Consider the following 20,283-nt stretch of genomic DNA (forward strand, 5'->3'; position numbering starts at 1 on the left):
TCCCACATACAAAATGAGGTAATGATTCTATTTTTGTGGTTGTTGATAGATTCTCCACAATGGCTCATTTCATCGCTTGCAAAAAAAATAGTGATGCATCGAGGGTGGCACAATTGTTTTTTTTAGAAATTGTTAGATTGCATGGTGTACCCAAAACCATTACCTCTGATAGAGATACCCGGTTCTTGGGTCATTTTTGGCGGACTTTATCGAAGAAAGTGGGGACTAAGTTACAGTTCAGTAGTGCCTATCACCACCAAACAGACGAACAAACTGAGGTAGTGAATTGAAGCTTGGGAAGCCTGTTACGAAGCATTGTTGGTGAGAAGCCTAAGCAGTGGGATTTGGCTTTACCCCAAGCAAAATTTGCCTACAATAGTTCTGTGAATAGATCCACAGGTAAATCTCCATTTCATATTGTTTATGGCTGAAATCCTTCAGGTTTCCTCAATCTATTACAGCTACCGCTTGGGGATAGAATTAGTGATGATGGGGAAGCATTTGCTGAACACATTCAACAATTACAACAGACAGTGAGACAGAAATTGCAAGACAGTAACCAACAGTACAAAAGTCTAACAGATGTTGGTCGACGCCCTCAGGTCTTTAACGAGGGTGATTTGGTGATGGTTTATTTGAGGAAAGAGAGGTTTCCTAGAGGAACCTACCACAAGTTGAAGTACAAGAAGATTGGTCCTTGCAAGATTCTTAAGAAAATCAATGATAATGCTTATAAGGTTGATTTACCAATAGATTTTGGTATTTCACACGTGTTCAATGTTTCTGATTTATATGTATTCCATGGGTCGAATCAGGGAAATAACAGCAAGGAGGAGGTGGATTGGCAACAAACCATTCCACGCAGGAAAAAGGAACAGATTGCGTGTATCCTAGATAAGAAGATTGCTCAGACTTGACAAAAACAATATAACAGGTATTTGGTACGGTGGGAAGGCTTCGCACCGAGGAAAGTACATGGATCACAGAGAGGGAATTGCAGGCCTTGGACCCCGTTCAATGGCAACAGTTTGATAACAACAACTTGCAGGAGTTGCGTTCTTTTCAACCAAAGGAGAATGATGCAGCGACTTTCCGCATACCATAAAACAATAATTTTCAGAAAATAGTAATTTTCTAAAAAAAAGTAATTTTCAAAAAAATAGTAATTCTCAAAAAAATAGTAATAGCGATGCGCTGGATCTATGTTTTTCCAGTTATGTAAATTTATTCGGATTTAAAAAAAAGGAGAAGGGGACTATTGGCCATTCTCATACTGCGTATTACTCTGTTTTTGTGTGGATTGTATCTGCTTTTCTTTTGGGCTACATCAGACATGCCCTTTCGTTAATACTAATTAATATTTACATTATTTTATCCTATTTACGTTCATAACAAGATTTCTCAAATTCATCAATCTACACCTCAAGCTACTTTAAGATATTGCATGAACGTTTTTCAAGGTTCCTTACTACTGCAACATATATGGTGATGAAACCCTGATGCCGCAAACTGATAACACAACCTTTATAATTGACAGGGGTTGAGAGGCCATGGTGATTTGGACAACAAAATGTATTCTTTAAATTTGACCAAAGATGAATTTGGGCGAATTAAAGTGCTAGACAAAAAGGCCCCCAATGTCTCGAGGACACAAGAGAGGGCTAATTAAGATTTCTTTTGGATATTAATAAAAAGGACCCCAGGGATTTCAATGAAACAATGGATCACCCAGACCCCTATGAAATACAAATTTGCTTCAAATAGCTAAGCAAGACAAGGACAGAGCAAACTTAATTATTTTTATGCCAAGCAGTAAGCACCAGCTTAAGTCATGATGTGCTGGATCTATGTTTTTCCAGTTATGTAAATTTATTCGGATTTAAAAAAAAAGAGAAGGGGACTATTGGCCATTCTCACACTGCGTATTACTCTGTTTTTGTGTGGATTGTATCTGCTTTTCTTTTAGGCTACATCAGACATGCCCTTTCGTTAATACTAATTATTATTTACATTATTTTATCCTATTTACGTTCATAACAAGACTTCTCAAATTCATCAATCTACACCTCAAGCTACTTTAACATATCACATGAACGTTTTTCAAGGTTCCTTACTGCTGCAACATATATGGTGATGAAACCCTGATGCCGCAAACTGATAACACAACCTTTATAATTGACAGGGGTTGAGAGGCCATGGTGATTTGGACAACAAAATGTATTCTTTAAATTTGACCAAAGATGAATTTGGGCGAATTAAAGTGCTAGACAAAAAGGCCCCCAATGTCTCGAGGACACAAGAGAGGGCTAATTAAGATTTTCTTTTGGATATTAATAAAGAGGACCCCAAGGATTTCAATGAAACAATGGATCACCCAGACCCCTATGAAAAACAAATTTTCTTCAAATAGCTAAGCAAGACGAGGACAAAGCAAACTTAATTCTTTTTATGCCAAGCAGTAAGCACCAGCTTAAGTCATGAAAATATGAAGGCGGTCTTAAGAGAATTTGAAAAAATCAAAAACCTTTCTCTTATACCCATTGAACCAAAAGTTAAGAAGAGGTGTGGACTTCAAAATGTTGAAATGGGTTATCATTTTCCCTAATTTTAGGCCAAAGCAAAAAAATTTCTAACCCAAAAGGCTAGGACAATTTTATATACAATACTCTCATTGATGGGTATTGCAAGGCAGGTAGTGTAGAGGAAGGTGAGAAGTTACAAATGATAATGGTTGAAAGAGGGTAAGCCAATGAGACCTTCCATTTTTTAACAAGCCAAAAACTCAGGAATAAATCTCAACATTGATTCCATAAATGAAAACTCTATCATATTGTCTCTAATCCAGATGGTGACAAAGCATAAGTAATCAATATTGTCTTCTTACTTACTAAAGAGAATGTTGTTGTACTATACCTCTGTCACTCTACGCTCCAGTCAACGGCGACGGCGGCTCCAATGAACAACGGCGACGACTCCAGTGAACGATGGCGACCGCTCTAGTGGATGGCATCGACACTCAGTACTCCAGTTAGCGGCGACGACACTCCATTCATGTCTCACAATCGGTGGCTTGGCCTTGTGGCAGTCAGCACTCACAGTCAGCGGCATGGCAGTCGGCTAAACTTGGTGAAAATGATTCAGCGAAAATGATAAACGGTAAACGTAAAAAAACTTGGATAAATAAACTTTAAGGTGAATTTGTAAATAGGTTAGGTTCTAGGTGAGTTAAAAAATAAAAAATAAAATATTCAAATCCGTTCCCGGCGGCAGGAGATCGTAATACGTTTTCTAGAAGAGGCGAATCCGTTCCATAAATGCCCAATACGTATTCACTGTGAGTGAAAATGACCATTTTTCAATAAAAACTCCCAAAAAATGTTTCAGATCCACACTTGCTATTTCCGGAAAAAAAAAAAACCGCCCAAAAATGTATTCGAGCCGTTTTAACAGTGTATCGTGTCGGAATCCGGATCCGAAATGGAGAACGTCTTTTTCTGGGGTAGCTTTGCATATCCAGCAACCTAGCCTTTAAACTTTCCAGCAATATGTTTAAAGGATAAAATTTAGGTTCCACTTTACCTTTGAGCTCTACCTTCATTTTCAGAGGATTCTCTTGACAGGTGGTTTCTGGGACCCTGTAAATAGCCTTTTTCTTGTTGAATAGCCTACTCAAGAGTGGCAGGCTGGAACACTTTGACATACACCCAAATGTACTCTTTAATATGTAGATATACATGGAAACCTCATGCCCAGGAGAAATATTATCTGCAAGCAAGATAGCTTATTAGAACTCTGTAGTAGTATGTTATGGTGCCTTGTTGCTTCATGTTTCAAGGGCCAAGTATGACGCAAAACAATAATAAAATGTAGTTACAAATTGGTTCCAAGTGGTTATCTTTTGTTGATCTCTCTCATTCCGTGAATCAAATACAAACCCATCAAGGTGAAAGTTGTAAAATATCTTTTTTTGTTATTAACCATAGGGTTCAATCTAAAAAGATGAGAGAGTTACTCTATCCAAATCATTGGTTTGATATCATTTCTAATATGGCCAAACATAGGAATGGGGATGTAACATTTGGTTCATGCTTTTCTCAATCAGATTGATTCACGTGATTGCCCATTTTTTTTGTATAGTTGTTTGCAAAAGGCATAAAATCATGGTCATGATGGCCATCCTCTCTTCTCTAATTTCAGTGTCTTCGATTGCCTTGTTCTTTGGCCAATGAATTATTTGATTTTCAACTATTTTCAATAGCTAAAAAAGAAGCCGTTGTTTTATGGCTTCTTCTCCAGCCAATGAATTATTTGATTTTCAACTATTTTCAATAGCTAAAAAAGAAGCCATTGTTGGTGTTTGCGCATGAAGCAAAGAAAGTCCTTTTATACCATTGTTATAATCTTAACTTGAACACAATTGATAAACAAGGAAAGATTAGGAAAAATGAACATTTTTTTGTTCAAATGAAGAGCTGAGAAGGACTTAAAAGAATCAACTAGTAGCATGCAATGACATGCAGCTGTGACAATGGACTTGAAAAGGTTTTAAGTATAACATGTAATGACATGCAATTAATGCAGCTGTGACAACGGACTTGAAAAGGTTTTAAGTACAACATGCAATAACATGTAATGACATGCAATTAAAGCAGTGGACTAGTACATAATTTTTATATTATATAATGATTTACTTATCACAATTTAGAGTATTCTGACAACTATTTTAAAAACCATGCAACTGGATGTAATAGATAATGTCAATCTTCTAAATACAACCATTTTGTTGATAAAGGCACTCTTCAATGGTGTATTATATTAATTTGCTATGTCTTTGCGCTCGACCAAAAAGTCAAATTTTTAATATCTGAACAGCATAACATTTGTTGAAACTTACGTGCCTATTTATAATTTCTTGTCCCTCTTACCCCTTTGATCCTTGCATATGGGATAAGTGGCTTTACATGCATTAGCTTTAACATTTCACCATCTAGAAAATTCCAATTGCTACTTGTGTATCAATTCTTTTTGTAACGTACTTTAAAATGAATTTAAGGCAATTATTGTCCCACCAACCATGACTTAGCTAAAACCTTAAAAATGACGTACATACAACTAGAATAAAGTACATACAACAAACATAAAGCTGTAAAGACTACATGAGGTACATATAATTACATGATTACGACTGAGTACAACTGAGTAACATAAAGTATACCATCTTAACGCATCATTACGCTGATAAGCATATATTCTAAGATAATATGCTATTGTTTATGGAATCTTAATTTTATTAACAATTTTGTCTTACTATACTTCTAATGTCTTGTGTATGCAGAGATCTATCTTACAACCAGTTTTCCGGAGCTCTTCCAGGATGGCTGAACAGTTTGACAGTGTATGCAAATAGGAGTAATTTCTGATATGAAGTCATCAGTTGACTTTTTAAACTAATTTGATATAACTGTCCGTTATTATTAGTATCTTCCTTCTTTACTAGTAAATGTCAGCGTCAATCGTTGGGCAATCAACAAGCCTTTTTCTATCAGCTACATTGCATAATTTATAACGTTATATCATGACATGCAGGAATCTGGTAGGAAATTACTTCGCAACAAATGAAACAGATAATAGGTAGCGACGCCCTCTTTCTATCTCTTATTTCACTTAAGAGCAAAGACAGATGAAAAATATGAATTATAATTGAAAAATATTGTTTGATTTCACCGACTAAAGGGAAAAATGCTAGAATTTAATAGACTATACAAAATCATCGGTCTAATATTTATTCAGGATATAAGCAACTAGGCATGAGTCTGAAACCTGTGTCCTAATATCCTGAATTTTTATCGGTTATATTTTTCAGAATATTAAGTGGTGTTTCTTTTCGACTATAATCATCCTGAATAATCATTATAATTGGTAATTACTAACAACTTCGCTCTTACAGATTTTCTGGGAGAGGATTAGGTTGCCTCCAACGGACCTTTCCTTGCAATGGAGCTCCACGTTGTGAGTTATTTTAACTGCTTCCCTTTGAAGTACAAAAGTTGCATTTCACAAAGGGTCATCTGTTTTATTCCTATGCTGTAGTGTGTGTATGTAGGATCCTGCACTTGAAATTTGGGGGTAACTTTTCAGGTAAAGTGTGTATGTAGGATCCTGCACTTGAAATTTGGGGGTAACTATTCAGGTAAAGTGGGTTTTATTAATGAAAGCAACAACATTAAGGTTTTCATTTTCTTTTTTTGTTTTGTTTTTTGTATATAGGATCTTGCACTTGAAAATTGGGGTAACTATTTAGGTAAAGTGTGCTTAATGAAAGTAACAACATTAAGGTTTTCATTTTCTTTTTTTTTTTTTGTGTTATGTTTTCAAATGCATGTTGCTTTTACTTATAAAATTACTTTTTATAATCGAACATAGTGAATATGTTCTTCCCATGGCCCATTAAACCTTTGATCTTCCTTGTTGGTTTCAATTGAGAAGATTTTAGCAATGAGTCGTTTGCATAATTTGATACAATTTTCAGAATTGTCCTATATTTTGATAGCTTTATGTTATGTCTCTAATTAAATTAATTTTTCTGAGAAGAGTTTCCATTTTTGCAATTTGGGTGTTGGGAAATATTTTGGCATGTAAACATAGGAAAAGTGGGTGGAGGGAGTCCCCAATTAGTTTTTGGAAAGTTGGAACGCCCCAATATTAGAAAAAAAGGAAAAAAATTAAATTGGTAGTGGATGGGGGGCCACTCAAAAAGGGGAATTGGAACCCCTAGGAAAAGCGAGCTAGGGAGAAGGAGGTCGAATTGGTGGGGGCCACAAGGAGAGAAAAGGGGGCAGCAAAGATAAATAGAAGGAAGAGACGTCATTTTGGGGGCTTTTGACAAATTGAATTTCTGATTTAGAGTACTCTTGAGCAGTATTTCTAACAGAAATTAGTATTCCAATCAGCAAGCAGCATTGGAAATTATTGTGGAAGGGCGTAGTTCACTCTAGGTCCATTTCCATACTTGGGTCCATGAGATATTTCTGGGTTTGGTTGGGCTTATTGAGGAGAGGTGCCAATTGATATTTCAGAATTTTCTGAGCACATTTGAGGCGAGTGCATCCATTTCCCTTCAGCGACAATGTTTAGATTTTCTAGGGCAGCACAAAGATTTCCTGGGTTGAGTCCTTGCAGCTTGTGGGCATCATATTCCTACTTGGGTTTGTTATTGATTGCTATAGAAAGCTCAGGTGCCATTGTTCCACTCATTTTGTACCCAATTTTATCTAGAATTAATAAAATGACTCAACTTCCAGTTATTTTTCCTTGTGCATAATTGTAATTTGCAGATGTGTGTTAAATTTACTTGTTATTCATAGTGCATGCTTATGTTTACACTTAATATTTCCATTTAAGAATATTGTAGTGGTATCAAAGCATGATCTTGGCTATCTGTGGGGAATCTAGTAAGATCATGGTGGTGTTAGAGACACAAGCACAGTGATTGTTGAACTTATGGACACTCCAATGACACAAAAATGGAAGAGTACACAAGGGATCATGGAGGAGTTGATGAGGCAAAGCCAACAATTGGTGAGGCAGAACCAATAGATTTTAGAGGGGATGCAACAAACGATAAATAACTAGCAGAGAAGCCAAGCACATGAAAACACAACCTAACAGTGCAAGACCCATACGTATGGCCAGCTTGGCCATCTTACCATGCATCATTTTCCGGATGAGCCAGAGAAGGAGAAGCATAGGTCAGAGGCTGGATCATCATGTGGAGGAGGGTAGTTAGAGGGTGAGACTAGGGGGCGTTTCTTCTGGTGGAGACCGGGCCTTAAATGTCAAGAGCCTGAGGAGGAGGTTGAGTATGTTGACACACAGGATGGTGAGGAGCACATCGATATACCTAGTGTGGTGCAAGAGTCGCCATTGTTGGAGACCTCTTCGATAGCACCAGTTGACCCCTTGGGGGAGAGAGTAGAGTATACACCCCAAGGGCCATCCATTGACGAGTTGCCAGCAAACACAGAGGTGTCCACCATTGAGGTGTCATTCGTTCTCGAGGTATCCATTGGTGAGGTATCTGGGGGGCGTCACCGAGTTTTTAGGTGATAACAATGCACAACAGGTCGATGAGGTGCCAGGAGACATCGCTATTGTTGATAAGGAGTCGATAGGTATAGAGGCACCTAGATCTATGACAGAGTTATCTGACGACAGTCACCTACAACTGACTAATGAGGATGTTTTATATGATGGGTTGTCGATGGAGGAACAATTGGAGGCTCAAGTTGAGGCCATGATGGAGGAGGATGCACAACTGTCCTTTGGGGTAGATATTGACGAGGAGTAGCGCAGAGAGCACATGTTGGTATTTCAACACAGTTCGCTTTAGAGGTACACTAATGGGGCCTGCAGTATTATTATCTCACCCTTATGCATTGGATTGAGAGTGGAAGAGTTGTCTAGACAAATCATAAGGGATGACCAGGTCAGTAGGGGCCAGCGGCTTGAGTTGAGTGGGGCACAGCGTCATCATGGAGGGATTGTCTAGTATACAGAAGATTATACATTCGATGCCTTCTTTGGGATTGGATGGCAAGAGGTGCTCAGTTGGTACTTGATGGAGCAGGTTAGGTGGTTGGGTACATCCATGATTGCATTTCAGCAGAGGTCGTGGATTACCAGAGGGGCTCGAGGGCAAGATTTTCGTTGGGATCCAGGCGGGGTTTCCCATCACATCATAGAGCTGATGTGTGACAGTAGTAGTTGCGTGATGGATCTAATGATTGGGCACACCCACATTTACAGATCTACATCAACACTAGTGACAGGGTCGTACTCTTCAGCCTTTGGTCCAGATCCCAGGGGGTCTCGCCCGGGAGCATCGCGATCTCCTTAAACCCGATGATTGATTGTGTCTCTGATTTTGGCCTGCTAAATTCCCTGTTCAGTGCGGCCTGGATCTCTACAATTCCTGCATTTGTGTGGTCATTAGAATGCTTGATATACCACATTAATGCGCGATCCTGCAGCACGCTTACCAGCGTAGCCTTTTTAATATTATCATCCATGACACCCTGTGCTTTCCATATTGCTCTTACCATGAACCAGAATTGGTCCGGATCTTCATTTCCTACTCCTTTGAACACTGGTAGTTTGATCACACTCGCCATACTGAACTGCGGTGGTGGCAGAGGTGGAGTGGGTGGAGATGGAGGTGAGGGGGGTGAAACGGGTGGCGGTGTGGGTGGAGGTGGTAAACGTGGAATTCTCTATCTTATCAAACTGACCGTGCTCGCGGAGAAACTTTCGCGAGCTCCTCCTCGCTTTCTTGCAAGGGTGAAATTAAGGGACTGTTTTCCAACTCTTCACCACTTCCGCTTCCCGTAGTCCCAAACATTAATTTATTCTCATAACCCTCTTTTTACAAAATAGCATCTTAATCCAAGTGTTCAAAGATTTAATATACTTACCTCGCGGTCCCTTGAGAAAATGTCATTCTGCCTCACTGTAGCTGACGGTCGTGTCTACCGCAAACTCAGTGATAAATCCTCCTATTATTCGGTCAAGCCAATGGTCCACAGCTCGCGCTATCTTATCTTTTGATGCTTCTAGTCTGCGCACTAGTTTCGGAGTCCACACTATTGGTTTGTCGAGCCTACACCTTCCTTGACTATCTGCTAACTTCACGATCCACTCATACAGCTCAGATGGAAAAGATGCAAAGAAAATTTTGTGGATTTCTGTATACAAGTAGCGCTCCAACCACTGTTCCTTAGATACTCACGGATTTCTGTTCTCCTGTGCCGCGAACTCGTGAATCTTCTTGTCCAACCACTCTTCAATTTCTTTCTTCATTGGGTTCCAGTGGCACGACATCAGACATCCTTTATGCAAATCCCGGTCCCGGTAACGGAACCATTTGTTGGCTTGGATGGGCCTGACCCATGTTCAGAGGTGATTTAGCCAAGCAAATCCCGGTACTACTGGTCCTTTCGGCAACAGTCCATGGAGCACGGATTGAGGTCTCACCTGAAGTAGTATGGGAGGGTGCTAGAACCACGGTTCCACACCCTGGGGATGTCTGATGGGCTTCTGGAGGTTTGCAATCCGACCCATCGCTACGCACACTTGCTATTCCTTCGCAACCTGTGTTGTTGTTTCCGCGCAGCCCTACTCGGGGCGCGACCCGTATAATACCCAAGTTCCTTGCTAATTAATCGATTACTTAACTTGTGTGTGTAAGATTAATGGTTATTACAGCATATTCAACAATCATATTAGTGCGCGCGATACATAAACTAATATAAAAATAAAGAAGATAATGCACAACAAATACACAGAAATAAGAATCAACTTCTCTTTATTAATCTTCAATCCCGATTACAGACTCGACACCGCCCTGCGCACTCAGCTGCAGGGGTTTGCGGACTCTACTAGGCCTCTGTGCACTAAGCTGCAGAGCCTCTTCCTACTACTACGACCCAATACACTTAGAATCCTACTCTAAGCTCGAACCATTTCTTCGCTACTCTCTCTATTATCCACTATCTTTTCAACTTAGAGCCTTGCTCTATTTATACAATCCCATGGTCCGCGGACCATGGGTAGGCCGACATGACTTCACATTACATTACATTGCTTTAGGGCGGACAACCCTATGACTTAACCTCTACTTCGCGCTCCGCGCGCGCAATTCGCGGGGTCTTACAAAACCTTTGACCAAAACTTGGGCTTTGAGCCCCAAAACCTGCTGTGGGGGGATTCCATGCCCAACAGGTGAGAAGCTTCTAAGAGATGAGGATCAAGTTTGTTTTAATATTAGACGTTGATTAGAGACTCAATTTCGGTCATTGATTCATCAATAAGAAAAGTATAAGAGAAGACTTGAGGATCATTTGGATATACACCGGCAGATACTCAGTGTCCCAAGGAAAATCGATTCTCAAAGAGAAGAAGATCGATTTCAAAGGGAGAGTTGCAGGGTGGAGGAAGAGGAGGGCATCAATGATAGTCAGTGACTGAGGAGGAGGTGACACAGGGGCATTGAGAGACAACGCAGAGGGAGGCGCAGTCTAGGGGAGACGCAGCTCTCACGCAGGCTGACGTAGAGGGACGCAGGACCATGTAGAGTAACACAAAGTGGCGCAAAAGTGGGAGAAGGGTCTCCAAGGTGTTAGAAAGTTTCTAGGGGAAAGTCTCGGGTGTTTTCTCTCAATTGCTTTGTAAAATCATTCCTTGTAAAGCGATTATTGTTGAAGATTAATAAAACCCTCATCTGCTGCACTGATTTTCCTACATTGGGTTTTTCCGGGGACAATTGTCCAAAAACAACTGTGTTGATGTGATTGGTTCTTGTGCATGTATATCACTGTTATTTTTCTCTGTGTAATTATGTGATAACTACAGTATAATTTATTTTAATGTTTGCTGAAGGGATTTCGTAAATAACTTATTGTGAAGAATAAGTAGGTGAAATAAATCAGTTTCTGTAGTAGAATTTCGGGCTAGAAATTTTCACATGGTATCAGAGCCAGGTTCGGCAATAGGAGAGAAGAATCGGCTATGGGGCAGGAGCATGATGAAGAGGAATTAACTCAAAGGGACTTATGCAGATTTCCAGAAGAAAGCACAAGGGACATGGATCATGATTATTCTATGTTAGCTTCCAGACTGGAAGAAGAAGTCGCTTGCCTAGCAAGCTTTGCCTCCTCTGAGGTTTGGTATATATATAGTGGAGCTTCCTAGCATATGACAGGAATTGGAGAATGTTTTTCAAATTATCAGGAAGAAAGGATGAATTTTCAGATCACCATGTGAAATAAGGCAAAGTGTACCCTCGTAGGAAGAGGTACTTTAGTCTTTCAAACCGAAGCAGGAGAGCGGCTTTGAGCAAACAATCTGCTGCATGTTCCAGGATTGGGGATGAACTTACTCTCTGTATCTCAACTTCAAAACAAGGGCTATGACGTTTTCTTCATTAAGGGGAAAGTATATGTCAAACACCCGATTTAGAAAAAGAAGGCCCATATTGGAATCAGAAGTAACAGGCTGTATAGAGTACAGCTAGAATCTCCAATGGCACTGATAGGCAGCAATGGCGATAAAGATTTGAATGAACTATGGCATAGGAGGATGGGACACTTACACCATGGTGCTCTAAGAATTCTTAGGAATAGTATCAGGGGTTCCAGAATTAAGTACCGAACGAGATGTTGTATGCACAAGGTGCGCTCTAAGCAAGTATGCCAAAGCAACGTTTTCCAGAAGTAACAATAGAGCTCAGAGTGTTTTAGGATTGATACACTCAGACATCTGCGGACCTATGTCCACAAAAGCTCTTAGTGGTGCCGAATACTTCATCGCCTTCATCGATAACCATTTCAGGAAGACTTGGATCTACTTTCTAAAAACCAAGGATGAGGTTTTTGTTCGATTCAAAGAGCTCAAGGCTCTAGTAGAGAATCTGACAGGAAAGAAGATAAAAGTTTTGTGCTCAGACAATGGCAGAGAGTATGTTGACAAGGACTTCACCAATGTTTGCGCTAGGGAAGGAATCAGAAGAGAGTGGACATCTCCCTACAATCCTGTTAAAATTGGCAGCTAGGGCCAAATTCCACATGGGTCATCTTATTTATGACAGCTGATATTTTTCTTGGATTCCTCTCTCCGAAAGGTGTAGGATTGATCTAAAGATCATCCGATTCCAACATGTACAAATGAAGTTATGAATTTATTTTGATTATGGACAAATTGTCAAGGTCGGCCATCAAACTTATGTAGGCTCAAAAGTTCAATAGTCACGTCTATTCATCCTCAACGTTGCATATAAATAGAAGGTGAGTTAGCCTCATTTGGACACACTCATCTTCACACTTCTCTCTCTCTCTCCTTATTGATTGGGTACAGATTTTTGGGCCTCTCTCTCCACTCGTCCGAAATTTCAGGAGAGCGAAATTTCAGGAGGCCAAAATTTTAGGACAGCGAAATTTCAAGAGGCCGAAATTTTAGGAGAGCAAAATTTCAGGAAGCCGAAATTTCAGGAGACCGAATTTCTGGATAGTTTGACCAGCGTTTGATTGCAGCTAGGGCTGGCCGCAAGGTTGGTTGTTTGACCAAATTTGACTAGGTTGTTTTGGGCTATTTTGAAGGCTGATTCATCTTGCTGTTTGGAGGCCAAAGTTGAATGAAGTTGACCAATTTGTTGAGGGTCAAATCTTCCCTGTTGAGCAACGTTGACTTTTATGGTTAGGGCTCTATTGTTGCTGTTATAATTTATCAGATTTGTAAATTGTACTATCTATCTCCGCTGAACTATTGAAGACTAAAAGAAGATTTGATCAAGGGTTTCCCCACATTGGGGTTTGTCCCTGGCTGGTGCCACATCTTGTGTCTTCTTGTCTTGTCTTGTCTTCCAATGTTTATGTTTATGTTCTATATGCATTTTACTATCATGTTGATGTGATTGCTAATCTGAATATTGATACTGGGCTTAAAAAGAAATTGAAGTAAAATTGCTCTAAAGCATAAAACATACCATTTTTGGCTAAAAATAACAAATCCAAAGCAGAATGGAGTAGCAGAAAGGAAAAATAGGACTATTGTGGAAGCAGCTAGGGCAATGTTGTATGATCAGGATATGCCCAAATTCCTGTGGGCAGAAGCATGCAACACGACAGTTTATGTCCAGAACAGGACTCCACACAGGGCATTGGGCAAAATTCCTCCAGAAATGGTCTTCACCAGGAAGACACTTGAAGTCAGTCATTTCAGGATATTTGGGAGTTTGGCGTATTGTCGTATACCCGAAGAAAAGAGAAAGAAATTAGATCAAATTGCTAAGAAAGGATATCTTGTGGGATATAGCGAGAACGCTAAGGCATATAGAGTCTATATTCCAGGAAGTAGGAAGGTAGTAGTTAGGCGGGATGTAAAGTTCATGGAGGACCGAGCTTTCAGGAAATCCCAAGAGAATGCCTTCCGAGGAGCAGTAAAAAGACGATCAGTTGGTCCAACCACTTTGACCAGCAAAAACTAGTACCAACAATTCTCCTAAAGGCAAAGCTTCAGACAGGAGGAATCTCAGGGAGAGGAAGAGATAATAGATGTACCCACTACCAGTGGAAGAACGAGCCGGGAACTCTGACAGATTCTACGGGATGCAGAGGACTTCATTGGTGCACCCAGGAATGATAAAAGGGAGCGAAGACAACCAGATAGATACCAGGCCCTAGTAGCTCAGGTTGGGGAACCCTCTAGTTTTCAGGAGGCCGTTCAACATCAAGTATGGGTAGATGCTATGGTGGAGGAATACAGTTTTATAATGGTCAATGATGTCTGGGAAGTGGTACCTAGACCTCAGGACAGGTCAGTGGTAGGTTCAAGATGGATCTACAAAATCAAATATGCTACAGATGGCAGTGGAGAAATACAAAGCCAGGTTTGTGGCTAAGGGGTATGCTCAGAAGGAAGGGATAGACTACGAAGAAACCTTTGCCCCAGTAGCCAGGTATACTTCTATTAGAACTGTGATATCCCTTGCAGCACTGATGGGGTGGGAGATTAACCAGATGGATGTCAAGGCAATGTTCTTGAACAGGGTGATAAAAGAAGAAGTATACATTGCACAACCAAAGGGTTTTGAGACACATGAGAATAAATATCATGTATGAAAATTAAATAAAGCATTGTATGGGCTTAAACAAACACCTAAAGCATGGTACGGTTGAATTGATGTCTACTTGCAGAAGATGGGGTTCATCAAGAGTGACGCAGATCCTAATCTATACTATCTTGTCATAGAGAATGAGCCTCTAATCATGGTGTTATATGTGGATGACATTTTCCTGACATGATCATTTAGGCTCATCAAAGACTGCAAGAAGAACCTAGCCACAGAATTCGACATGAAGGATTTGGGACAGATGCATTATTTCTTAGGGTTGGAAGTTTGGCAGCAGAAGGGTGAGATCTTCCTTTGACAAGGGAGATATGCTACAAAGATCTTGAAGAGATTCAGGATGCAGGACTGTAGACCTATGGTTACTCCAATGATCACCAACTAGAAGAAGATTGATGCATCAAAAGGTAAAGACGTTGATCCCACCTTGTACAGGCAGGTTATAGGGTCCCTGATGTATCTGGTCAATACCAAGGCAGACATTTGTTACGATGTCAACAGTCTCAGTTAGTTCATGGTGGAACCCAATAGGGCGCACTGGGCAGCAGCGAAACATGTTATCAGGTATATACAAGGAACAGTCGAGCATGGACTATTGTACACCCAAGGCAATGACATCAAGCTGAGTGGGTTCACTAACATAGATTGGGCTGAAAGTTCAGTAGATCGGAAAAGTACAACTGGGTACTGTTTCAACATTGGATCAGGAATGACCTCCTGGTGTAGTAGAAAACAAAAATATGTGGCTCTGAGCTCAGCTGAAGCAGAATATATGGCAGCTATCACAGCGTTGTGCAAAGCCATATAGCTGAGGAAATTGCCTGTGAATCTATTCCGGAGAAGGATGGAAACGACCAAGATCTTGTGTGATAATCAGAGTTGCATCAAGATCTCTGAGAAACTACTATTTCATGATCGGTCGAAGCACATTGATATCAGGTGTCACTTTGTCAGAGACTATGTCCAATGAGGGGCAGTATAGTTGAGGTACACTCCTACAGGAGAACAGGTGGCAGACATCCTCACCAAGGCTTTAGGAAGAACAAAGTTTGTTTATTTCAGGGAGAAGATGGGGATGGTGAAGAAACCATTTCAATAACAGAAATGGATAAGTATTGGGAGTTGCAGTGCAGCAGTTAGCAGTGGTAGTGCTATGGGCAGCATGTTGTAGCATGTTGAGAGGGAGCTGCAGTACAGATGTAGCAATGGGAATGGCAGTGTCATGGGAAGCAGTATAGGAAGCAGTAGTGCAGTGGATGTGGGGAAACAGGCTAAGCATCAACACAGAGGACCGATGCGAAGGATTAGTGTGATGCTTCTATGGTGAAGCATTTCTAGAGCAGATTCCTCGCTAAGAGGGAGTGTTCATTTTGGATAGCATCGGATGTGCTCTAGCTTTGAAATTTGGTGGAGAGGCTAAGGCACATGAGATCTCTAAGACTCAGAAATCGCTTGGAGAAATTCCACTCGGATGAGGAGTTATTAAAATAATCAATATTTTTAATGAGTTCCTAAGTCTAAACTTAGGAAAATAAGAATAGTAATGGATATTAATAAAGATAAGGGTGAGAAGCTTCTAAGAGACGAGGATCAAGTCTGTTTTAATCTTAGTCGTTGATTAGAGATTTAATTTCGGTCATTGATTCATCAACATGAAAAGTATAAGTGAAGAATTGAGGGTCATTTGGATATACAGCAGTAGATACTCAGTATCCCAGGGATAATCAATTCTCAAAGAGAAGGAGATCGATTTCAGAGCGAGAGTTGCAGGGTGGAGGAAGAGGAGGGCATCAACAACAGTAAGTGACTAAGGAGGAGGTGATGCAGGGGCATTGAGAGACAATGCAGAGGGAAACACAGTCCAAGGGAGATGCAACTCTCATGCAGGCTAATGCAGAGGGACGCAAGACCACATAGAGTGACGCAGAAGTGGGAGAAGGGTCTCCAGGGTGTCAGAAGGTTTCCAGGGGAAAGTCTCAAGTGTTTTCTCTTAGTTTCTCTTTCCTTGTAAAGCGATTGTTGTTGAAGAGTAATAATACCCTCATCTACTGCACAGATTTTCCCACATTGGGTTTTTCCAGGGACATTTGTCCAAAAACAATTGTGTTGATGTGATTGGTTCTTGTGCATGTATATCGCTACTATTTTTCTCTGTGTAATTATGTGATAACTACAATATAATTTATTTTAATGTTTGCTGAAGGGATTTCGTAAATAACTTACTGTGAAGAATAAGTAGGTGAAATAAATCAGTTGCTACAGTAGAATTTCGGGTCAAAAATTTTCACATATACTAGCAGAGTGGTAGATGCATGGGCACATGTGGGATTCCCAATGGTACATGGTGGCATGCCGTTGAGTTTTGGTGTCCATTAGTGAATGGAGTTGTGCCAAAGAGTTCAGGGCTATGCAGAGGAGTGCAAGGGTGTGTATTTGTGTGCAACAGAGCATGATGATGCATAATAGGTTGTTGGGATGTCATCGCCACAGAGATCTCCTAACGAGTGCATCGAGCACTCCACTGGGTTTGACACACTCATATTTGGAGAGCGAGTTGATCATAGGGCCGACCGTGAGCTTCCCTTTATCACTCTCCAACATTTCACATTGACGTCGGGGACTTGGATATAGTCTCTTGATGCTCTCATTGCGAGCAACAAAACCCAGGAGGTTCATCTAAGACACTTGGACGAGACACGATGCATCAGGAGAGAGGCTTTCCAGCTGTGGCATATGGTCAAGGCACGGGTTGGTGGATGCAGGCTTGGGGGTAGTCTAATCTTTTGTAGAGGTAACACTTGCACCGCGGTTGAGCTCACACTCAAGGAGAGTCATGACCCCCTTTGGGTAAGACATTTTGAGGTGTCTCAGGAGCATCTACAACAGTTTGTGGACCTTACATGCAAGCATATTTTTAGACTCCAGGCAGTGTTGGGGAGTGCTTTCAGGAGGAAGGATGAAGAATCCCATTGCGTGGTATGGTCGGCGTAGGGAAGTTTCGCATGCACAAGATTGGTTCGTGATGTATGGAGTCCATATATTGATTGAACGCAGGGGCATGAGACATTGTACAGGTTGATGCTAATAGCTGTCAGGACTATGGCGCAATCATTTTGGCTGTGGGATCCAAGGATTTGGTTGTTTGTTTGGACACTATATTTCATTATGAGCGGGAGTGATGACCTAGCTTACACTTGGTTTGACATGCGGGGAGCATTGAGGCCTTTGTTGCATGGTAAGGTTGGTTTTCCTTGTTACTGCTATGGATCAGAGTGAGCATTGGATGGGTAGGCCGTGACATCATGGGGATGCTTGGGCTAGATGCATTGGGACTGCATATATATTTTTCCATCAGGGCCCAGGAGACGAGGATACATCTTGCGCATGACCAGAAAACTATCATGATCAGAGTGGCAAAGTGACAACATGGTGGAACCTTTTTTGGACTAGCTTGGGATTTTGTCATAGCAAGGTCTGATAGTTCAGCTACCCGTAGAGGTGAGCTGGTTTCTACAGGAGAAGATCATCCAAATATTCCTTTGGGTTTTGGTGATTCGTTGATGGTGTGGGGAACTTCACCAGTGTGGCAGGGTGATCAACAGGAGGAGATTAGGAGAAGCTCAGGCAGATGAGTGTTCAATCCCACCAGGATTAGATTACATCTTCAGGACTCCATTCCTACAATGCACGGGAGGGACTATTCGGTAGAGTAGTTACACGAGGAGATGATCAAGATTTCATACTACCATTATGCTCTACTTAGTGGCAGTATGCAGAGGGCATCTGGTGCCTATGATGAGTTGGACAATGAGTGGAGCAAGGGATTCCTCACGCTGATCAGGATGGCTTGGGATCCTGGCAAGATAAAGCAGAGATCAGGGATGGTTGGGTGGTACATTTGGGAGCTAGGTATTATGTGCAGAGACTATTGGGGTCAGCTGATCAAGAGGGTGCTTATTCAGGCATTGCTTGAGGACAAGCAATTCTTGATGGGGAGGACTGTAATGTCCCTAATTAAATTAATTTTTTTGAGAAGAATTTCCATTTTTGCAATTTGGGTGTTGGGAAATATTTTGGCATGTAAATATAGCAAAAGTGGGTGGAGGGAGTCCCCACCTAATTTTTGGAAAGATGGAGGCCCCCAACATTAGAGGAAAGGAAAAAAATTATATTGGTAGTGGATGGGGGACCACCCAAAATGGGGAATTTGAACCCCTTTGGAAAATCGAGCTAGGGAGAAGGAGGTCGAATTGGTGGGGGACACAAGGAGAGAAAGGGGGGAAACAGAGATAAATAGAAGGAAGAGGAATCATTTTGAGGACTTTTGAGAAATTGAATTTTTTATTTAGAGTACTCTTAAGCTACTTAGCCAAGACTACTAGTGCTGGTTAGCACAAGGATATTTCCAGGCAGAGATCTCAGCTCTTTCTTCGATGGACTTAGAGTGCCACCCTACGAGAGAACTTTAGAGCTTATTGGAGAGGCGATTGTTGGATATTATGGGTTATTTCCAGCCATACTTCAGCCAATTCGAACTTCCAGGAACACACAGTAGTAGAAATCAATTTGCTTGGTTGAGGGGTCTTCAAGGGAAAATTCAGTTGGAGAATTTAGGAGAAAGTCCCTTGATATTGAACCAAATTTTGTGGAGAGTTTCAAAGCAGGAGATTTTTTCTCCAGTGAGAATCAAATGCAACATTCCTAAGGTCTGCACAGTCTTTTATTGGGCAAAATTTCGTGGAGTTGTTGGTAGTTGAGTTGTGCAAGGTTGTGGAAGGGATTTCCCTCTTATCTTTCGGGAGTAAATTGCAAAGAATTCTACAACCATTCAAGGGTGGAAACATGGCCAAATTTTCCGCAGTAGCTTGAGGGGGGCACAGAACCAGTAGAGGAGAGCATAGAACCAAATTTGGGTAATTTCAGAAGATCGGAATTAGCCCAAAACATTTATGGTTTTTTGTTGGACTAGCATCAAGGAGTCTGCTCCTAATTTTGAGGAATTTTTGGACGAGTTTTGGTGCCCCAAAACAACAAAGTTATTTGGAAGCAAGTTGGGAGGAGTGAGATTAAATTTAGGGTCCCAGCCTCCAAGTGGTCAGTAAAATTTTCCCAAACCCTTTCTATGTTTTGATGGGTTTGGTGAGAGGAGTTTGGGGTTAGTTTCGCAGAATTTTTTGGGCAATATTTCTAGAAGAAATTAGTATTTCAGTCGGCAAGCAACATAAGAAATTATTGGAGAAGGGCATAGTTCACTCTAGGACCATTTCCACCACTTGGGTCCGTGATATTTCTGGGTTTAGTTGGGCTTATTGAGGAGAGGTGCTTGCTAAAATTTCAGAATTTTTTGAACACATTTGAGGCTAGTGCATCCATTTCCATTCAACAACAACATCTAGATTTTCTAGGGCAGCACAGAGATTTCTTGGGTTGAGTCATTGCAGCGTGTGGGAATCTTACTCCCACGTGGGTTTGTAATTGATTGCTATAGCAAGCTCAAGTGCCATTGTTCCACTCATTTTGTGCCCAATTTTATCCAGAATTAATAAAATGACTCAACTTCCAGTTATTTTTCCTTGTGCATAATTCTAATATTTGGATGTGTGTTA

The 20,283-nt window shown here is 40.9% G+C and overlaps 1 protein-coding gene across 1 annotated transcript in view; it reads left to right on the forward strand.

Moving 5' to 3' along the window:
• LOC149227579 (uncharacterized) overlaps nucleotides 1-20,283 on the forward strand; it is a 472,348-nt gene that overhangs the window by 416,092 nt on the left and 35,973 nt on the right. The window contains exons 29-33 of the mRNA XM_089380541.1: nucleotides 50-278; nucleotides 462-885; nucleotides 5,320-5,395; nucleotides 5,587-5,631; nucleotides 5,948-6,009. Coding sequence (XP_089236667.1) covers nucleotides 50-278; nucleotides 462-885; nucleotides 5,320-5,395; nucleotides 5,587-5,631; nucleotides 5,948-6,009 — 836 coding nt within the window. The remainder of the gene's footprint in view (nucleotides 1-49; nucleotides 279-461; nucleotides 886-5,319; nucleotides 5,396-5,586; nucleotides 5,632-5,947; nucleotides 6,010-20,283) is intronic.

This window comes from Pinus tabuliformis, chromosome J, assembly GCF_031772625.1.
Source record: "Pinus tabuliformis cultivar Carrire ecotype Pingquan chromosome J, CPIR1, whole genome shotgun sequence".
NCBI classification, from domain to species: Eukaryota; Viridiplantae; Streptophyta; class Pinopsida; order Pinales; family Pinaceae; genus Pinus; species Pinus tabuliformis.